The sequence below is a fragment of the Anguilla anguilla genome, chromosome 16 (genome assembly GCF_013347855.1).
Source record: "Anguilla anguilla isolate fAngAng1 chromosome 16, fAngAng1.pri, whole genome shotgun sequence".
Taxonomy (NCBI): domain Eukaryota; kingdom Metazoa; phylum Chordata; class Actinopteri; order Anguilliformes; family Anguillidae; genus Anguilla; species Anguilla anguilla.
This window is the reverse complement of record NC_049216.1, coordinates 5,599,780-5,622,538: the sequence shown is the minus strand read 5'-3', so window position 1 is coordinate 5,622,538 and position 22,759 is coordinate 5,599,780. Positions and strand designations below refer to the sequence as shown.

At 51.0% G+C, this 22,759-nt stretch overlaps 1 protein-coding gene across 2 annotated transcripts in view; it reads right to left on the bottom strand.

Moving 5' to 3' along the window:
- The window catches only part of LOC118215678 (low-density lipoprotein receptor-related protein 4-like), a 116,306-nt gene that overhangs the window by 49,969 nt on the left and 43,578 nt on the right, over nucleotides 1-22,759 (bottom strand). For both annotated transcript variants that reach the window (XM_035396621.1, XM_035396622.1), the window contains exons 3-4: nucleotides 4,576-4,692; nucleotides 220-333 (exon numbers count right to left, since the gene is read on the bottom strand). In XM_035396621.1, coding sequence (XP_035252512.1) covers nucleotides 220-333; nucleotides 4,576-4,692 — 231 coding nt within the window. The remainder of the gene's footprint in view (nucleotides 1-219; nucleotides 334-4,575; nucleotides 4,693-22,759) is intronic.

Sequence of the window (22,759 nt, the reverse complement as noted above, 5' to 3'; positions counted from 1 at the left end):
CAGTATATATCCAGCTGTATAAATGGATACAATGTAAAATGCTATGTAAAAAGTTGTGTAAGTCGCTCTGGATAAGAGCGTCTGCTAAATGCCTGTAATGTAATGTAATGGATCACACCAGGGCGAGTGACAGGCAGGAGGGAAAACAGGCCTTGTTTCCTCCCCCAAAATCCCCGCCCCCCCCCCCCCCCGCAATGGGTGTGAGAAGGAGGGACTCACCGCACTGCTCGTCGCTGTTGTCCCCGCAGTCGTTGTCCCCGTCGCAGTGCCACAGGCTGCGGATGCAGTAGCCGTTCTGGCAGTGGAACTCATCCTCCTCGCACTCCCTGGGAGCTGGGGAACACAGAACGGGACGGACAAGAGAGGGAGTGAGAGAAAGAGAGAGAGAGAGAGAGGGGAGACAGGGATAGAGAGAGGATGGACAAGAGAGAGAGAGAGACAGAAAGAGAGAGAGAGAGAGCAAAATCATTATGCCATAACTGAAGGATGTTACCTGCTGCTATTATGGGATTATTTAGTGCAGGAAAAAGAAAAACACTACCTTCTGAAATCTGAGATTGCAAGGGCAAAATGAGGCAGATTGGGGGTGGATGGGGCAGATTTGGGGTGGTTGGGGCAGATATGGGGTGGATGGGGCAGACATGGGGTAGATGGGGCAGACTGGGGATGGATGGAGCAGATCTGGCATGGATGGGGCAGATATGGGGTAGATTGGGCAGACATGGGGCAGATGGGGCAAACATGTGGTAGATGGGGCAGATTGGGGATGGATGGGGCTGACTGGGGGTGGATGGGGCAGGCTAGGTGGCAGTGGATGGGGCAGACTGGGTGGGAGGGGATGGGTTAGACTGGGGAGGGGTTGGGCCGGTAAATATGGATTTGGAGAGTGAGGTCTTCTCGACACATCCAGGCAGGTGACCTTACCCTGGCAGCGATGGGCCCGCCCTCACAGACACGTAGGACCGTTTTTCTGGACTGGATGCCCAAAGATTTCGAATGACAAGCCGAGGTTTACCGAGGCTAGTGATTTCTCTGGCGTCCAGGGGAAAATGCATTTCCTCAAATTCCCCCTGTCAATTGCGGCAGCATTCTTGTGTCAGGAGGCGAACGCTGCTGCTCAAATGGCTACATTAGACGCCAGAGAGCCGTCGCCGTTCAAAAATCACAGCGTTCAAAGTGCCGAACGTGTCAAAATAAGAGGAGATAGAGAGGACCCATCCGCCGGAGATCAATATTCAATTGCTTTACTTGACCTTTCTCAAGCAAACGCTTTTATTTTGACGGGATGGCCAACGACGCACCTCAAGTTTAAATGACACTGGGTCTGAGATGCAACGTTATTAAAAGCGCGCTCGCAAATGTCTTTCAAAAGTCATCCACCCAGCATAAGTGAAATTCAACATATCCCCCTGAGACCAGTAAGAAATTTTTTTTTTTTTTTTAACATAATACAAGTGTCTTGGACGACATACTGCAGTGAAGATATTTTCAAAAATATGTTATTTTATATTTATTGTATGTCCCTTGTAGTGCAGGTTTCAGAAAAATACATTGGCCCTTGAGATTAAGACCAGAGACTCATGTCACCTACAGGGGACAAAAATGAATTTCTGGGTCTGAGGAGGATATAGGACCTAACCCCCAAGACCAGATCAGATGCTCTACATCAGAAACACGGGGGGACGACAGAAACCCTCTGTTGTGCCTCTCATTAAATGTGCCAGGGGCCAGTCACCGACAGTGCCACACAATTAGGCCCTTCCCTGTTGGAAAACGTTTCGCCGAACTTGGCTGAAAGATTTAGGGCCTAGGTACCGCGCCGCAAACCTCGACAAAAAACTGGGAGTGAAACGTACTAAAAAGCGCAAAAAGTATAACTATAGACCGTCACCTTAAAAAAAAAAAAAAAAAAACCAACGTAATGACTTTTTGTGAAGCAAAGGAATGCACTGACTGGGACCGCTTTGAATTGAATCGATCGGTCCGGATGTCCGGACGGCCGTGATTTAATAAAGGTGGATCTGCGAGACCGGCTTCCTGCAGCTTTGATTCGTTTCTCTGAGTTATGGCTGACAAAGCACCCCAGCAGCCTCGGGTCTAATTCAATTCTGCCGGCGATGCCCCCTCGTTACAAAAAAAAAAGCCCGCATCCATTTTTCATTAAAGAAGAAGATCCGGGACCCGTTTCCTTTCCCCCCCCCACCAATAAGTAGCTCGGATGCAAAGTGGGAAATGCATGCGATGCACAAACGGACCGTCGCCCGTGCCCCGCGTCGGGGAAGGTCAGATGCTGAAAGGATACCGCTGCACAGCCAGTGCTGTCAGTGCTTTTTGTTTTTTTATTTGTTTTTTTTTTAGAGTTGAGAATTCAATCCATGTTGTGTTCCCCCTGCCTCTCCATTTCACTTCGACTGGAGGAAAGGTCAAATTTGATTGTTGCTTCAAGCGGAACGTCCATGCAAGAGAGTCCATGCAGGCAGGTCAAAGGTCGTATGGAACTAATCATTCGCTGGGGCTATTATGCTGTAAGATGTAAGTGCTCCCCATTAGGAGTTCCCCCCTATTCAAAGAAGCTCTAGGAACGGGGTTGGTCGATTCCCTTATTGCGCCGCGGGAAAACCTGCATTTTAATGCACAAGGGCCTTTAAATCCGAGCCCTCATTTATATTTTACGGCTTAGCGTAACCTAGTTTTTGCGCGGTTTGAAGAAAGTCTGTTCGCGCAGAATATTTTAGGCTCGCTTCCCCCCCCCTTCGTTGTTTGAAACTGACAGCCTGCCGAGCCTCGCGGAATCGTAAACAATTCTCTCGCCGCACGTTAAATAATTTAACAAAACATTCCGGGATGAAAAATAATGAAATAATAACTAAGGGCAGAAGGGCAAAAAGCAAAAGGGAGGAGAAACACGCGGGCGCACAAATGAAAAATTTATCGGCGGACAGACCTTCCGCCGTGCCCATTTTTTTCTTCTGCGTCCGAGCCTTAAAGATTTGAGGCAGATTCACCTCGGCCCCCAGTGTCTCAGCAGTTCATTTTTTGGTGTTGAGAGGGACAAGGGGAATCAAAGGGGGGGGGGGGGGGGTGGGGACAAACTGAAACAGATGCCCAGATAGATCAAGGATACGGAGGAACGCGTCGCCAAGAAAGGAAATTCGAGGAATATGGGCCTCGCGAGAAATGCGATCGGCGCGTCGGTGTAATTCCCGGCCAAGTTACGAGGCCCCGATTTTTAATATCTGCAAAGCTCGTCCACCTTGTTTCATTAAAATCTGGAACCAATAATGGAGGCGACGAAGGACTCCTTATAACACGATATACGGCGCGTGAACGCGTTCGTCCGAGCTTCTCTTTCACGGAATGCGCGGTGGATTAATTTATATGCGGACCGGGGCGCCTGCGAGGCGTCTACGCTAACGCGGTCGCGGAATGTCGCGAACAAACGCGGCGCCTCCTGAAGTCGTCTGGGGCTCGCAGCTGTTCCCGGGCGGGCGGGCGGGCGGGCGGGCGGGCGGCGGCCGCGGCTGGCGTCGAAGCGGCTTTTTTTTTGGGGACGCCGGCGTCCCCGTTTTACAGCTGTGCCAAATGTTTTTTCACTTCGAGAGACCACGAGTAAACAAAGCCAGCGTTTGGGGTAGAATGTGCAGATGAAGAAGGGACGCTGAGGGAAGCTTTTGGGAAGTAGTGGGAATCTGAGGGAAGTTTTGGGAAACCTGAGGGGAAAATCAAGAAACACTGAGGGAAGCTTTTGGGAAGTAGTGGGAATCCGAGGGAAGTTTTGGGAAACCTGAGGGGAAAATCTAGGGACGCTGAGGGAGTTCTAAGGGAAGCTTTGGGAAGTAGAGGGAAGCGGAGGGAAGTTTTGGCAAGCTGAAGGAAAACCCAGAGACGGTGAGGGAATCTGAGGGAAGGACTTCAGAAGTCGTACTTCAGACATTTATGCTCCTGCACAGCCTGAGGAGGAGATGAGTGGAAAACGCAACCCTACACGCCTGCTGCTGTTTCCCCAGGCTTTCTCTGGGGCCTCCAGGCCAGCTGCAGCCTATTTTGGTCACAAACACTTGTTGAGCATTTCTCTAGACAGAGGCAGAAGTGTTCAAAAACGGGGTCAGAGGTAAGCCCCCCCCCCCCCACCTTCGCCTCCAAATTCCCTGTTTCTACAGCCATGACCCCTTGTATAGCGATTGCATATGGAGACCTTGCGGTAAAAAAACACTCAGAGAAAGCAATTTTTGATCTTATGCTTCTAAATAATATTGAGGCCAAGTTTTTACAAATAGTATTTTTTTTTTTAAAATAAAGATTTTATGGACATGAGTATGACAAAACAGGTATTAACATATTCAGGGGTATCCAATTTTCTCTGAACGGGTTTTAGTTTTAGTAGCCCAGCGCTAAAACAAAAAGCAGCCCCAATCCTGGCCCTTTGCCCATATGAGCAGACATGGAGTGTTTTGCAGAACAAGGCCCTTGTAAATGACTGTGGTTGATAATAAACAAGGGAAATTTAAAGTTTTTAACTGGGCACCCAAAAACAAAGAAATAAATAAAAAAGGACGCAACGTTAAAATCACTTACGACAGTCCTGTTCGTCCGAGTCGTCCTCGCAGTCGTTGTCTCCGTCGCACACCCAGGAGCGGCGGATGCACTTGCCGTTGTCGCAGTGGAAGTCCAGGGGGGAGCAGGTGGGCAGCACTGCGAAAACAGGACCAGACAGGTAAGCCGACAGCGGGCTAACCGACTAAAATACAATCACCGTACCGTAGCACGGAAGCCTCCAATAAGGTGCGGGTAGCATCACAGTATGGAAGATTCTGATAGGATGGAGAGTCTGGGGGTGTCACACCATGGAAGTCTCTGATAGGACGGGGTGTCGGTAGCGTCGCAGTACGGAAGCCTGGGATAGGACATGGGTCAGGGCGGAGGGCGGGCCTCTGTGTGGAGCCTCAGGTCCCTTTTTATATCTTTCAGCGGGCGGGGGGGGGGGGGGGGCTGTCTGAATGAGTAATGCAATGTTATTAATGGTCTGACTCATCCTTTAGGAGGAATTCTAAGCATGAATTACAGCGGCCCCTTGTCAGAAAGCAGAGCACACGTGGTGGTGGTGGTGGTGGTAGTGCGGGGGGGGGGGGGTGGGGGGGTGACAGAAACCATATTAAAAGGGGCCGTGGGTACAGGAGTCAGGACCACACGTATTCTGTCCCGGCTACGGCCGGAGACCGCAACGAAATTAAACAGTCGGCTGTTTCCATGGCAACCCGAGCGCCAGAACCCCCCAGAGGGGACCCGGACGACGGATAATGAAGACCTTCCCGGGGGGAGGGGTGGGGGGGGGGAGGCTTGGCTACCGTCTCGGCGTTCCTCTTTGGCCGACGCTCGGCTAACCCCGCCACCGCTATTAAAATAATTGGCGGATTGATCGCGGGGGCGGAGACGGTTCCAAAGCCCCCCCCCCCCCCCCCCCAGGGGGCTCGAGTACGCGCCGTTCCCCGACGCCGTTGAGCGATTACGGTTAGGCGGCGCCCCCCCACGCGCGAGGCACACAAATTCCTCGCTAACCTCATCTCCGCACCGTCCCCCCCCCCTTCAGCCATTACGAAGAAGACTGCTGGCTTTGTCCAAGTAATGGAATTACGTGGGAAGGACATTTCACATTTACACAGTCGTCTCAGCCCCTTATCCCCCCCCGGCCCCACCCCCCACCTACCCCCCCCGTCCCCACCCCCCCCCCAACCCCTCAACCCCCCAACCCCGCACTCCCAGGGGCAATTGATATGTCCACATGAACACTGAAATACCGACCGCTTTCCCATAAAACGCAATAAAAAAAAGTGGCACCTATTAATTTCAATCCGCCGGTGCCGGATTACAATAACAACGTGACAGCCCCGGAGTATGAATGAATAAATCACCAGCGGGGGGGGGGGGAGCTGGGGAGGGGCCCCCCAGAGCTGGAGCAGCCCACTGACCTATATTCCTTTTACGTGCCTACTTCATAATTCAGAGTCTGGAGCCTACTGAGGGAATCCTCGCTCGGCACTGCGGACCTCACTAACACACCCAACGCCGAACGCCCGGGCCACTGCTGAACCAGACCGACGGTCACACGGCACTTCACGCCCTTCGCGACGTCAGAACTAATACGACGCGCTGAAAAAAAACGCATCCCTGCGATCCGGTGCGGTCATCAGGAGGCGAATTCAATCGGGTCAAGAGAAGGATGAGGTGAAGCCACCGGGCGGCGTTTCCCTCCGAACGGTTTTGAGTGAGGAAGGTACGTTGGCTCTGTGCGAACGAGTGACGCGCGTTTCACGCGGGCGGGCTTTACCATAACCCCGCGAACCGGCCGTTCGTCTTCTGAAGTAGCGCAATCACATCTTGTTACATTACATTACAGGCATTTAGCAGACGCTCTTATCCAGAGCGACTTACACAACTTTTTACATAGCATTTTACATTGTATCCATTTATACAGCTGGATATATACTGAAGCAATTCAGGTTAAGTACCTTGCTCAAGGGTACAACGGCAGTGTCCTACCGGGGAATCGAACCTGCGACCTTTCGGTTACAAGTCCAGTTCCTTACCCACTGTGCTACACTGTGCTACACTCCTTGTGAGACTGAATTGCACAGTTCCATCGAGACAGAGCAAAGAGCTGCGTGAAAATGATTCTGTTGCCTGGACTCCAACCACCCTGACACACACACACACATACGAGCACATTGACACATGCTCAGGCACACGGACACACACATCCCAAGGCTCAGCGACATGTTTTTTGTCATCCAAGACTTCAAAAAAAGAAAGAAAATGCTTCAACTTTTTTTTCTGCCAGGCACACCTGCACACACACATACACACGCAGCCCTGCAGCGGTTTGAAGCCATTCTACAGATTACAGTAGTTATCACATTTTGGAGACATGAGGTAAGGCTTTCCAGTGGAAGTGTCAGGGCGTGGCTTGAAGACGAGGGAGCAGGTACGCGATTGGCCCATCTCAGCTAACCTGACCCGAACCCCGCTCAGAACCCCTAACTCCCCAGCTTCCCTCCGCATTCCACCCCACCGCACCCACAACGTCTCGAAACTGTACGCAAGGTACACAGGGGCAGACCCCCCCCCCCCCCCCCCAGGCAGCAGGCGGGGCCCCTGGGCCGCTTGGGGAAACGGTGGACAATTTGAGAAGAAGAGGAGAAACATGAGAAACGCAGGCGTTCTGGTCTATGTGTTGGCAATTGATTTCTCGTGGGTTCCTCCTTGGACCTCGCGGTTATCCCATAAATTCAAGACAAATAAAAAGCACTGAAGTGAGTGAATCAAGAACAAGAGCTTATGTTGTTCCCTTAGCGAGACCAGTGAAGGGAGCAGAATTTGAAATGTACGAAAAAACAGTAAAAAAACTCAAAACAACGGTGCTGAATGCAGCTCATTGTTTGTCTGGGACATTAGTAAATGAGATGAGGAAGAGCTCTTATTTTGAATTTTCCTTTCCTCTGGGCCTGTACGGCCTGCCCCACAAAAGGATTGCATTCACATTTCGATTGACAGCCGACCATGGGGGCGTGGCCTTATAATCACATTTAATAGAATTACCAATTCTATGAATGCTAATATCATAATCAAATTTCAGTGATTGATGAACAGTTCTATGATTACCAGTAAGTGACTGAAATGTTCAACAGTTCCATGATTACAAGTAATGATTTTTCCCCCATCAATTATTCTTTTAAAGATTAAAGTATAATTGATTGATTAAAAAATTAATTTCTCCAAAGACTTTCCCATTGACTCGGTCAATATGTAATCACATAGTAAAACCCAGTTCATTATTTGGCCTGTGCTTGATATTCCTAAGCAAACACCGTCTAAAACAGTAGAGGTTAATTAGATGTAGCATTCCAGAAGAAATTGTGTGCTCAAGTTCAAGGTTCAAGTGATGCATATCCTTACACCTGGAGTACCTAAAGTACCTAAAGCAAGTTTATTGTAGGCGGTAGGTAATGCTTACCCCTACCAAGTCTGACAGTAGAGGTGTCTCAGCAAAGATAGTAAATGCAGTTAGTCATCGAGATAATGACTGCAAGGACAGAGAGACATTAGTTTGGTCACCAGAAAGCAAGCATTTGGCTTATTAAGGTCACCCAAGTTCAGTAACCATGGTTAGTTTTACTGCCAGTTTAGTTAATAGCTTCATTTATTCTGAAGTTACTCTAATGTAAGTCAGTGGAGGTTTGACCCTTTTAAAGCTTTCATAGTTTAAAAGTACAAAGAGCACCATCTGACAAAACACAAGCAATATAATAGGGGTCAGTGAGTTTATGGGTATGCGATTTGCTATTTCGAAACTGTCAGAGGAATTGAGACAAGAAAAAAAGACAATGAGTAACAATATTGAGCAACAATAACGATCGTCATAACAATGTTCATTATCATAACTAATACACTAAAGACAGGAGTAATTCATGTCTGATAAAACCGATAGACCCATTCAGACATACGGTATGGTAAAGTGGGAAATGGCTTATAAAACATTAATTACCTATGAGACACGCAATAACACATTTATGGCTTATTGCTCTTATCTCCATCTTGGGCCACTGAGATCTCATATCTCGTGACTGTCTGTTAATAGTTTTTAAATTGCTGCAAAGTTGTTGTTGTTTTTTTTAAGTGTTTGAGCAGCTGCTGAAGACGGAAGTGAAGCCGGAGTGTGGAAAAAATTGGCGAACTCCGGAGACCTGTCCCAGAAGTCCCCGGGGAGAGGCGCGATGTTGAGAGAAGGAATGCCGCGCTTCCTATAACGGTGCGTCCCATCTACCGCCCTCCAAGAGCGAAACACGAACGCCCGGGCCCGAGGGCGGACGGGGAGAGGACGCACGAGCTCGAAGCGACGCGACCGACCGCGTTTTTGACAACCGTCGTGTCCGAGCGTGCGAGGGGAAGCACGAACTTCGGTTTAAATTCCCGGTTTAAGTTCCCCAATCTCACCATCTCTGGAGCCGAATGACTCACAGAATAAGCTTTTGATGTCGCGTCGCTTGGAGCTGCTCGGAGCCACATTTTTCCCACTGATCCTACAAGCGCCTCTTAGATTAGCCAGGCTACATACTGGCACTGTGCTGCTAGCGGAGGGCTACGCGTTCGCGCAGAAGGTTTAATTACAGCCACACGCTATTACTTCTCCCAGCTCCTGCCACACTGGAGTTTTTGACACGTTTCCACGCCGGCTTGGACAGCACACAACTGTTACTGTGCGGAGCGAACGACGACGGACTGTTTGCTTCTCATTATTTACCCCGGGAGAGGCTGTTCTTGACAGGCCTGTGCTGGAAAACATATGCTATCTACAGCAGGGAATGTCTCTCTCTCTCTCTCTCTCTCTCTCACTCTCTCTCTCTCTCTGGGTCTCTCTCTCTCTCACTCTCTGGGTCTCTCTCTCTCCCTCTCTCCCTCTCTCTCTCTCTCTCTCTCTCTCTGGGTCTCTCTCTCTCTCTCTCTCTCTGGGTCTCTCTCTCTCTCTCTCACTCTCTGGGTCTCTCTCTCTCTCTCTCTCTCTCTCTCTCTCTCTCTCTCACACACACACACACACACACACACCAGGCCTGGGTCAAATACGTATTTGTTTTGGATTCAACTACATTTCTGTGCTCTATTGATCTTGCCTGGTGTAATTGAGCCTGCCAATATGACTAGAAGGCAGGGTTTGCACTTTTTGAGAGAACCTCATTGGTTACAATGCAACAGACAACATCAGTAAAGCGTAGAATCCAAAACAAATACGTATTTTACCCAGGTCTGGTCTGACACGCACACACACACACACACACAGAGTCACTCTCTCATTCCCTCCACCTTGCCTCGAAAGCCACTATAATGTTCAGGCCCACATGGCACAATGCCCTCACAGCTTCCGTGGACTGAAGACTACCGGCTCCCAGGCACCGAAAAATTTAAAAAATCGGACGTCTTAGAATCAGCCACAGACGAACGCGGGAGAGGGGAATTTCATCGCGAAGGTTAAACGCGAAACTCGATTTTAGAAGGTTAAAAAAAAACACGCGTCAAGGAGCTTTCAGTCTCTCCGCTCCCTTTTTTTCTTCTATCATCTTCAGCCTTTGTGTGTAGGCCTCAGAAGAAGATGGTGGCATTTTTACCACAAAGGCAATTCAGCGCAGGATGCCCGTCTCCCCGAATTTGGGCACCTCGGTTTAAAAATGCTAATTTATTAGCATCACTCCGTGTTCCCCGAGACATCGGAGCGCAGGCGGGCGGGCGGGCGGGCGGCTGGCTCGGGGCGCGAAGGACGAGGCGGAGCCCACGCGCTCCGCTCCAACCTGGAAAGGCTGGGGGCGCAGATAAGGCAAGAAAGCCTCGCATCTGCCCCCATGGAGCTTTTTGAAAATATTCGGCTTTGTGTTTAAAAAAAGAAAAAAGGAGAAAAGAAAAACGCCGCTGGCGCGCACGCCGCGGCACTCCCGCGTACGGGACTGCGTGCGAGCTTTCAGTCACGCCGAGAAAATCCTGCTTATCGCCATCTCGCACAAAATGAGGGCCCCGAGAAGTCTTCAAAGTGACAGGGCCTCCTGGAGCCGTTTCAGAATCGGCGCTGTGTGAGCAAGAGATAGCGGTGGAAAATTTGTTTTTTTTTTGTTGTTTTTTTTTTGAAACTTAAAACGGCTCCTCCTTTCCTGTGACTGTTGCCTGGAGTGAACTCGTGTCACAGGTGTGGTCTCCCAGTATGGCCTCCCAGGTGTCTTGGATGAGACCAGTAATTGTAATATTACTACAAATAATGAACATGTATCTGCCCCATAATGGTGACCTAAAGGTGCATATACAGAGGTGTGTGTGTGTGTGCGTCTGCATTTCTGGAGTTTTACAGCTCCATTCAACAGTTGAATACAAGTTGAAAGGGGAAGATATAAATACAACTGAAGAGTTGACAAGCCCCCCATGAGAAATGGCTGACTAAGCAAAAACAGCACTGAATCAATTAGCATTGTTAGCATTTGGCTCATTTAGACAACCAGCTACATATCAGCTACTTCAGAGCACATTTAGAATTGAATTAGCACATTTAGTATAGTTAGCATCAAATTGATTACTTTATTACAAATGCACAAAATCTCCTGTCTCGCTGTAGCACTATTTCTTATGAAAAAGGTCAACAGTTTACAATGCACAAAACTGCAACTCAGTCAGACCAGAGCAGCTCAACAGGCAACTTGTAGGTGCATGATTGACCAGCAGGGGTCACTGGTGTGCAACGAGATGCTGCCCCGGCAGACTGAAACCCTCCCATCCCAGGGTGACACTAGTGTCAAGCACTGGAACAGTGCCTTAACAGATACCAGACTGTGGGAGCCATCCATGCACTAGAACAGTGCCTCAATGGATACCAGACTGTGGGACCCATCCATGCACTAGAACAGTGCCTTAACAGATACCAGACTGTGGGCCCCATCCATGCACTAGAACAGTGCCTCAACAGATACCAGACTGTGGGACCCATCCATGCACTAGAACAGTGCCTCAACAGATACCAGACTGTGGGACCCATCCATGCACTAGAACAGTGCCTTAACAGATACCAGACTGTGGGGCCCATCCATGCACTAGAACAGTGCCTTAACAGATACCAGACTGTGTGGCCCATCCATGCACTAAAACAGTGCCTCAATGGATACCAGACTGTGGGACCCATCCATGCACTAGAACCGTGCCTCAACAGATACCAGACTGTGGGACCCATCCATGCACTAGAACAGTGCCTTAACAGATACCAGACTGTGGGGCCCATCCATGCACTAGAACAGTGCCTTAACAGATACCAGACCATGGGGCCCATCCATGCACTAGAACAGTGCCTCAACAGATACCAGACTGTGGGACCCATCCATGCACTAGAACAGTGCCTTAACAGATACCAGACTATGGGGCCTATCCATGCACTAGAACAGTGCCTCAACGGATACCAGACTGTGCGGCCCATCCATGCACTACAACAGCACATTAACAGGATGAGGCACCCAGCACCCTCCCAAAGGCTGAACTTTCTATGTACTGCTGCGCCACCATTTGGTCAACCGAGGCCATACAGCCAGGGCGGGTGCGTGACATGATCCTCTACACAGAGACAAGGGGGGAGGGGGGGGGGGAGGGGTGGAGAGTGGTGAGCAAACATTTTGCTAAGAGCACAAAGAAAAGGACTCGACACATTTCAGCAGTAAGCCTTTCCCCAGCCCCCTGCGCATTGTGAGTGTTAAGGGGGGGGGGGGTTGGGCATGAGGTTGTGCACAGGGCCCCATCTGGATGAAAGGGGTTAGATTCCTCGCCCCCCCTCAAACACCCCCCCCCCCTCCCCGTTTGCACCCAGCTCTATTGTGAAACCTGTTTTAAACATGTGGGGATGGTGGGGGTGGGGGGGTGAGGGGGGGGGGTAATGAGGCTTCAGTAGGCTCCTGCTTCCTGTCAGAATGCTGTCAAACACACTCCACAGAGTCAATAGAGGGAGAATGAAAGGGAGGCCCCAGACAGAGCCGCAAAACAACCGAGCTGGATGTTAATGGCCGTTCTCAGCCACCTAGCCCCTGCTAACAAACAAGTCTGACCCTCGGGGGGGGGAACGAAGCCACGAGGCCGAGGTGGACGAAGAACACGGCAAAAAGGAAAAGGCGGCGCTCGCGACAGACTGCCGCCTCGCGGGCGCCCCCCGGAGACGCGAACGGCCCGGCGCGTCTGTCCTGAAGAGCGACCGTTCCTTGAGCGGCGTCGCCCCCGCGCGGTCGGAGCGAGACGCTACGTCAGAGCGCGAGGGAGCGAGCTCCACGTTCCGAAGAAAAAAACACCGCCTGACGCGCCGCCGCCTGACACGCCACCGCCTGACGCGCCACCGTCTGACGCGCCCGTCCCAAATCTCCAACAGCTCGCGAAGTTAAACGCGCCCTGGGCCTTCTAGGGTTCGCCGCGCCCGTGGGGGATTTTCTCCGACCGAGCCGGCGCGTGTTCCCGTGCCCCGACGGGGCGCGTTTTGCCAGCCCGCCGCGTCCGTTTTCCGCGTTCCCGTCAGCCGCTGCCCAACGCCGGGGACGGCGGGCCATCGCGGAAATCGAGGCGCCTTTCGCATACTCGGGTGCCCGAGCCTCAACATTAATCTCATCCGAATCGGACTCTGTCCCGGATTCCGGAACATTCTCGCTTAGCTTTTATTTGCGACTCCGTTTTTTTTGCCAGGTCTTCGCCAGAACAGTTGGGTGTGGGAGGGAGTTCAAAATGTTTGTGAAGAAAGAAATCACACTCGTGTTCATTTTCAGCTGTAGTCAAGGACAAATAACAGAATCAAAGCAACCGTCTCATATTTCACCACAACCAAAAGTGGCATTGGGGGACTTTCTGACCAAATTCACTCAAGTGGTTGAAAACAGCAATTCAAACAATAAATGTAAAAAGTGCAAATCTTAGTAACGAGTAAGTGCAAATCTTAGTAACGAGTAAGTTAAGTACGACTAAAAGGCACTAAAAACATTACTACTGGAGAACGTATGACTTATATTTGCACATACACTGCTGGAGAAAGACAGCAAACCGGGAGTAAATGGGTAGAAACTACATAATTGATAGTTCATTAAATTATAAATCTTCTTATCAGATTTCCAGATTCTTAGGGTAAGGTATTCAGTGTACCTTTTTTGTACAAGTTTCAATGCAGTTTAATGCCTTCTTGACCTTGGTACAACTAACCAACGCTGACATTTTACTGCCAGCAAAAAGAAAATGTCACAATAAAGTGAAATAAAAGATCAACAGGAAAATGTTCTATACAGTTTTCACAAAAAAACAAAAACGTACGAGCGATGGTCAACTCAATCTAATCGCAAACTAAAAATGTCAACGACGCTGATGTTACAACTTCAGGGATAAGAGCAACACCAGCCAACGCGCCTGACAGTAATGGTAAATGGACTGCATTTATATAGCGCTTTTATCCAAAGCGCTTTACAACTGATGCCTCTCATTCGCCAGAGCAGTTAGGGGTTAGGTGTCTTGCTCAAGGACACTTCGACATGCCCAGGGCCACCTGGCCCTTGAACCGGCAACCCTCCGACTGCCAGACAATCGGTCTTACCTCCTGAGCTATGTCGCCCCACAGTAAAAGCACCAACCCGCGACGAAGACACCAACCCACGACGAAGACACCAACCCACGAGGAAGACACCAACCCACGACGAAGACACCAACCCACGATGAAGACACCAACCCACGACGAAGACACCAACCCACGATGAAGACACCAACCCACGACAAAGACACCAACCCATGACAAAGACACCAACCCACGACAAAGACACCAACCCATAACGAAGACACCAACCCACGACAAAGACACCAACCCACGATGAAGACACCAACCCACGATGAAGACACCAACCCACGACAAAGACACCAACCCACAACGAACACACCAACCCACGACAAAGACACCAACCCACGACGAAGACACCAACCCACGACAAAGACACCAACCCACGATGAAGACACCAACCCACGATGAAGACACCAACCCACGACAAAGACACCAACCCACAACGAACACACCAACCCACGACAAAGACACCAACCCACGACGAAGACACCAACCCACGACAAAGACACAACCCACGACAAAGACACAACCCACGACGAATTCACAATTCGCACACAATTCGCACAAACGTGCGTTCGTGCAAGAGGTCTTTCCTAGAACACGAGGTACACCGACACGGCTGTTACCGCGGCGGCGGCCTTGCGCCGGCGAGCCCCGGCCAACTCGAAATGAATGAGCCCGCCGCCCCCCCCCCCCCACCCCCGCGCCCGATAATCGCGTCTTTCTTCTGGTGCGTGTGTTCCTCCGGTCGCTTACCGATGCTGCGGTAAATATTTACAAAAGGGTAGGCGTTTTTTTGGGGATTTTCGGTGCCATACAAGTTTACCGCGGCCTCCGCCTGAAAGAGAGATTGCAACACTGGAGGGATTATGCAAATTTCTGAGAGCAAATAAGAATTAAACCCCCAGGACAAAAATGGAGGGGGGGGGGGGAAAAAAAGAAAAGATACTGAATTCCCTCACAGTTGGGCTTTCCCTGAGAGCCTGGATAATGGCTCGGTCGGAAAACGGCTCTCCCCCGAGGCCAGGCGGGGAGACGCTGTCCGTAATCTTCTTTTTGAGAGGCGTTCGCGGCCCAGGCGGGTTCCCGGCCTCCCGGCGGGAAGGCCCGCGCTCCGATTGGCCGAATCCCTGCCGCGGCGGCGGAGGAGGACCGCGGGGTTTCCCTATTCTTGTTTTTTGACCGGCCGGAAAGCAGCGGGGATCCTCCCGCCCCCGCTCCCGCTCCCGCTCCCACCCCCCCACCCCCCCCCCCCCGCCCCTCCGCCCCCCGCCCGGCCGTGGGGAAACCTCGGGTTTCATTTGAAGACGGCGGAAGACCGGCTCTCTCAGCGCCTCTGCTTTCAAAGTGGAAGGATCTAGTTCGTCTCATCTTCAGCCCCCCCCACCCCCCTCACCCCCCCACCCCCCCACCCCAAAGCCGGCCCCGCCCCTCTGCGGCTGCCGGAGCCTTTCAACCCAGCGTGCGGGCCGCGGGGCCGAACAGCAGCACCACGGCGATCGGCTCAATCTGAGATCCCGGCCTGAGGAATCCCACGATTCGGGGGGAGGGGAGGGGGGGGGGGGGGCACAGAGGGAAAGAGAGAAAGAGAGAAACAGAGTGGGAGGGAGAGACAGGAGCAGAGAGGGAGTGAGAGGAAGAAACGGGGGGAGGGAGACAGAGAAACAGAGAGGGAGAGGGACGGAGTAAAAGGAGGGAGGGAGAGAGAGAAAGAGGGAGGAGAGAGAGAGAAACAGAGTGGGAGGGAGAGACAGGAGCAGAGAGGGAGTGAGAGGAAGAAACAGGGGGAGGGGGAGAGAGAAACAGAGAGGGAGGGGGGGAAAGAGGAAGGGAGACAGAGAAACAGAGAGGGAGAGGGACGGAGTAAAAGGAGGGAGGGAGAGAGAAAGAAACAGAGAGGGAGGGAGAGAAAGAGTGAGTAGGGGAGAGGACTGAATATTGGGGGGGGGGGGGGGGGTGGCGGATTTCACTCTAAACCCCCTGGGATAGGCACTTGGGCTGCCTTTGTTCCTCATGTCCTGCGCAACTGTTGAACACTGTCAGCTGTCTGTCAACACTGGACTATGCCAATTCATCCGCTTGAGCACGAAGCCCCTCTCTGCCATGGCCTCTCCATTAAAAGCCATTATGGCCTATCTACTTAAAGGTGGCCAACTGTTTACCATTTTGATGCAAGATAACGAAGTTCATTTAAAATGATTCTACAGCACTGAAAGCCACATCAGGTTATGTAACAAGCATACAACTCCCACAATGCCCTGCTCGACCTGTTCTCTCTGTCACTTCAGCAATTTTTTCAGTTGCGGGTGAAGGCCACTGTTTGTATGATGGTGGGCTGTGACTCTTACCACTTGAAATGTGAACGTACATAGACTTTAACACTGAGCTACGCTAGCCCAGCAGTTTGCTAACCCAACAGACAGATGTGGCACAGCTGGTCCTGCAGTGCATTCTAGGAACTGAAGACATAAAGTAATTAACACGTGGAGTCTTTACGTAACCTTGAATCTCAATCTTTCAATAAAACATAAACATGCGGAACATTTATGAGCAGATTTGTGCGTGTCGTTGGGTGTTAAAAAAAACATATAATATTTGTAGTGTGCGGTCTTTCTGGCCTTTGGATAGGAGGGATCCAGGATGGGTTATACACAAAGCACATAATTAAAGGGAAGGAAGCGTGGGGCTATCCAAAGGGCGGCCGACTCTCTCCACTCTCTCCACCAAATCCCTCCGCCTCGACACTCTCTGCCCAGTAACCCCACCTCTCTCTGTGACCCTCTCCGCCCAGTAACCCCACCTCTCTCTGTGACCCTCTCCGCCCAGTAACCCCACCTCTCTCTGTGACCCTCTCCGCCCAGTAACCCCACCTCTCTCTGTGACCCTCTCCGCCCAGTAACCCCACCTCTCTCTGTGACCCTCTCCGCCCAGTAACCCCACCTCTCTCTGTGACCCTCTCCGCCCAGTAACCCCACCTCTCTCTGTGACCCTCTCCGCCCAGTAACCCCACCTCTCTCTGTGACCCTCTCTGCCCAGTAACCCCACCTCTCTCTGTGACCCTCTCCGCCCAGTAACCCCACCTCTCTCTGTGAGCCTCTCCGCCCAGCAACCCCACCTCTCTCTGTAACCCTCTCCGCCCAGTAACCCCACCTCTCTCTGTGACCCTCTCTGCCCAGTAACCCCACCTCTCTCTGTGACCCTCTCCGCCCAGTAACCCCACCTCTCTCTGTGACCCTCTCTGCCCCTCTCTGCAGAACCCTTCTCCCCGCGAAATCGTATCGCCGCTCCATCAAAACAACGCTCGGTCGAAAAACCCCGCCCTCTCAAAACAGCATCCTGTCAAAACACGCTCGCTCGACCGCCACTTCATTTTCGACCAATCACACATCCTAACTAAATCAGGGCCTCGTGAGCGAGCACCACAGACCGCCGTGCCCGTTTCAACCCCCGCATTCCCGCCGTGAACACCCCCTCCCCCAACCCCCCAACCCCCCCCGCGCTGAACGCGCAACGCGCCTCTCTCGACGTTTCACGAAGCTCGGCCGCGATCGGGACGGGCGCTGGAGCCGCGAAGACGAACCGCACAATCGCCAACTCGGCCCAGAGTGCACTTAAGATAATTGAGCGCCGAACAGCTCGAACCCTTGGACGGAGAGGCCAAAACCATTAGCGGCAATAGGCCTGACAATACTTACAGCATCCTTGTTGCCCACTTAAAAAAGTTACTAGATGACCCTGAGAAAGTTATGTACTCTAGACCCCGCCCTGGGCGTGTTGAAGTGTCCTTGAGCAAGACACCTAACCCCTAACTGCTCTGGCGAATGAGAGGCATCAATTGTAAAGCGCTTTGGATAAAAGCGCTATATAAATGCAGTCCATAGATCGAAGTTACCACGGCTACAACCGGGGCGTTATCCAGAGGGTGGTTCAGCTCGTTGCCGGCACGTTCTAACAACTTCGAGCGCAGAGCACAACCTGCACATTTGCTTTAGTAACTATGGAAAATTCAATGCATCACAATTTATCGTAAACCAGACATTTGAAAACAACCAAGAATGGGATGTTACGTTTCATCTACAACATCCACAAATAACGTTATCCAGATGGGAGTTCCCGGCACATTCTAACAACTTTGGGCACAGGCAAGAGCCTTCATGTTTTCTTTAGTCGCCGAAAATGCCTTATGGTAAGCCAGACATTTCAACTAGAATGCCAACAAAAAGAATGCGATGCATTCATTCGAAAACAACCAGGAACGGGAAGTTACGTTTCTTCTACAACATCCACAAAGACCGTTAGGTACACCGTTCGGCGCCTCAAGAAGGATCATGTGACTACCTAGCTTTGAGGCGCAGCCTTTTTTTCACTCAGTGCTCAAACACCCACAGAGATCTGAATGAATCCCACCATCTTCAACGCGCCTCGCAATTTAGTTCCTACGCAATTTAGTTCCTATGCAATTTAGTTCCTACCTACAACAGACCACCGGTTTGATTTCCTCCTGGCAGGAGAGCACCCAAGGTGCAACAAATGCACTTCAATTAAAGCTCTCCGCCCCCCCCACCTTGAATTCCTGAATGGCTGTCCACAGATTTACTCCCGCTTGGTCTGACAATATATTAAAAACCATGAAATTAACTCCTCCATCCATCCGTCTTAATTTCTCTTTATGGACACTTTGACGAGGCATCAAACGTAATTCTCGGTTAACGAAAGAGACGCACCAGCCTCCAGGATCTTTCAGTATTTTTTAACCACTTGAACTCTTTGTTCCCTGAGTGTGCGCAACACTGAAATGCCACTCAGGGCCCTTTCTTAAACAGAAAGCCTCTGTGAAGCAGGTCCTCAGCCGGACCGTATCGAACGCACTGGTCTAATCGATCGGGACCGATATAGGCTGGTACGCTAGAAGCAGGCAGGGCCTTAGTCAATGTTAGTGCTTGACATTGAGGACTTAATAATGAAGAAGAGAGAGCTTCAATTATCAAATTGCCGTTAATCAATACAAATCAGCCAGTCAGACCTCCTCAGGAGAGATTTACATTTAGAGGTCAAACTCAAAGCGAGTCGATCTTTGGCATAAAGAGGTATCTCAGAGGTCCTATTTTTTTTCCTTTAAAAAATTATTTTGTTTACTCATTTCAAGTTTTTTGTGATATTTCTTTTGGTTATGATGGAGACATAGAACCGGTCTGATTTTTCCTCCTAGCTATACTTTAATGTCATCTCGGCCTCAACGTTACTAGTTAACTTGCTAACGTGTCTCTTGAGGGACACTGAAAGCAGTAGGCCAAAAACGTTTGATGCCGACGGCTGCTGGCTGCCTGCCTGTCAGAGAGAGAAAATCACTTGACTTCCAGAGCCAATAGTGTGTGATAAGGGAAATTCATTATTAAGTCAACAACTAAAAAAATTAAATATTCTCACAATGAAATTCATATATATATATATATATATATATATATATAGAGACCATACCCAGACTCCAGGCTGACTCCAGTTCCTAACAGTTGCCAGAGATGAGCCTTTGGCCTATTTTGAGATTGAAAGTTTTAAAGCTCTTTTAAAAAAAGTTAGTGTTTAAAATTTCAATAAAAATATTTAAAAAATAATTTAAATTGTCATTATTTCTTGGTACCATTCATATTTAAAAAAAAAAAAAAAAAAGTATTTTCCAAAACAAAATCAAACCAAATTCAAAAAACACAAATCGCTCAACACGAGTGTATGTGTCTGTGAATGTGTGTGCATATGTGCATGTGTGCGTGTGTGTGTGCATACGTGCACGTGCGTGCATGTACTCTGAGATTAGAGGTCTTTCCCGTAGCCCTGCCAGCGCACCGAGAACTTGAGATTACAGGACCCTCTGACATTTCTCTCTAGGTAAATAAACACGGGCTGTGCTTAGTCTCGGCAGCGTTTGCGTATTTGTTTTTGCTACTCGACAGACTAAACACGTGAAATTTAAACAAGCTAAAGCTACCGTAGAGACGCGGCGCGACGCTATGACACGGGGCTCGCTGCGTCACTGCCGAATGGCGAATGCTGCTACGCCGAACCCCTGCTGTCTGCGGAGGAAACCCCGTAATTCAAATCTCTCGATATTCGAGTGTCGATGGTCTCGCTGTTTCAGCCGCTGAAGCCCAGCGGCTGGTACTGAATGCGGCTGTGCGACTCGTCCTCCCCCCCTTCCCACGTGCGCGTCCGCGTCACACCCCTCCTCATCTCACCTCCCCGGCTGCCTGTTACACATAAACGTTGGGTTTAGAACCTCGCTGCTATCCTACGAATGGGGCAGCCCCCTGCAGAACTCCAATCGGTGTTCAAACCCTAAACCAGTGAATGGGACAGCCCCGCCAGACCACCAATCAGTGTTCAAATCCTAAACCAGCGAATGGGACAGCCCCCTCCAGAACTCCAATCGGTGTCCAAACCCTAAACCAGCGAATGGGGCAGCCCTGCCAGACCTCCAATCAGTGTCCAATCTCTAAACCAGCGAATGGGTCAGCCCTGCCAGACCACCAATCAGTGTCCAAACTCTAAACCAGAGAATGGGACAGCCCCCTCCAGACCACCAATCGGTGTCCAAACCCTAAACCAGCGAATGGGACAACCCCGCCAGACCACCAATCAGTGTCCAAATCCTAAACCAGCGAATGGGACAGCCCCGCCAGACCACCAATCAGTGTCCAAACTCTAAACCAGAGAATGGGACAGCCCCGCCAGACCACCAATCAGTGTCCAAACTCTAAACCAGAGAATGGGACAGCCCTGCCAGACCTCCAATCAGTGTCCAAACTCTAAACCAGCAAATGGGACAGCCCCGCCAGACCACCAATCAGTGTCCAAATCCTAAACCAGCGAATGGGACAACCCCGCCAGACCACCAATCAGTGTCCAATCTCTAAACCAGCGAATGGGACAGCCCTGCCAGACCACCAATCAGTGTCCAAACCCTAAACCAGCGAATGGGACAGCCCCACTTGACCTCAAATCAATGTTCAAGCCCTAAACCCTAACTAGATTTCTCAGTATCATAACCTCAATGCGACTGGCTCGCACGCCCGACCACCACCAACCCCCGCTCCCTGCCCCCCATACGGTCATTCCTCCCGGTCACACGCCTGTATGCTCTGGGCCCCACTGAGGTGGAATGAACTTCCCAAACAGGTAGAACCATCAGCCATTTTCCCCGGCAGACTGCAGACCCAGCTTCTCAGGCAGCGTCTCAGTCCCCCTCCTCTCCTCCCCCCGTCCTTCTCCTCCCGTCCTCCCCCTCCTCTCCTCCTCCTCCCATCCTCCCCCTCCTGTCCTCCCCTTCCTCTCCTCCGCATCCCGTCCTCCCCCTCCTCTCCTCCCCCTCCCTCATAAGCAGCTCTGGATCAGAGCATCTGTTTAATCAATGTAACGCAACAACAAAGCATCGGTTTGAAAATAGCGACGTCTCCTAGGAAACCACCGCAGAATTTATTTTTTGATGAAACGCCGCAGCTCCCCCGGGCGGAATATCCTCGGGTTTCCCGCCGGAACGTCCCCGCAAGGATCACATGGATTTACCGATGCGCTAATGGAGTCTCCGAGCTCAAGGCGCACAGCAGTACATTACGTTCATTCAGCAGAAACCCCCCGATCCGGCGGGACCTGCACTGAAGGGGAACATGGGGGGGTGGGGGGGGGCGCGTCCGTCTGATTAATATGAGCAATAGTGCCGGAGCTGTGGATAACAGCGTTCCCAGACGGGCAGAGTAAAGACGCGTCATTCGCTCGGCGCGGTGGTGCGGTCGGTCGCCACCGGCCCCGGCTGGCCCGGGGTCCGCCACCGAGCGGAGCTTGCGTGCGCCCCCCCCCCCCCCCGTGTTCGCGTGGGACTGCTCCGGCTTCCTCCCGCGGCCGAAACACGTGGCCCGGGGACTACTTTTCGAGAATTAGCCTCCCTGGCTAACTCTGGCACATTCACAGAAACGGCGTTAATGTGCTGTGTGCCTGTCACATAAACTTCAATGATAACAGGCCCTCAAAAGAGAAACGGAAAACCATGAAATCATAACTTAAGGGGCAGAAAAGTACCACACCCTGAATTAGTACAGAAGGAGGGAGTGCGATGGGGGATGCAGTTTGAAGAGATGTAGTCCGAAGAGCTGAACCTGATTGGCTCGTCCACTGCCTGCGTGATTGGCTCGTCCACTGCCTGTCTGATTGGCTCATCCCGAAACTGGTAATCACAACTAACGCAACGCTACAGTTTTGTACGATGCTGAGAAATAACAGCCGATCCTGTTACCTACATGATAAGCCCTTTATTGTTTATTTTGAAAAAAGCTTGTGAAGGAAATGTGCGGCACAAAAATTTGGTAGAAATGCCAATTTCCAAGCAAACAAAATGTGCTATCAAGTGTTTTGGCCGAGAATCCAAGGCATAGATGTAGAGGACAATGGCTGAGAAGGTCTGGGTAATCTGGCGGGAATTGAACATTGAAACAACATGGGGCCAGGTGGTTGGACAAGAAAGGAGGGGGGGGAGGGCAGTGGGTGGATTAGGGGGGCAAGGTGGGAGTGGATTGGGAGGGCAGGGTGGGGAGTGGGATTGGGGGGGCCGGGTGGGGAGAGGGATTGGGG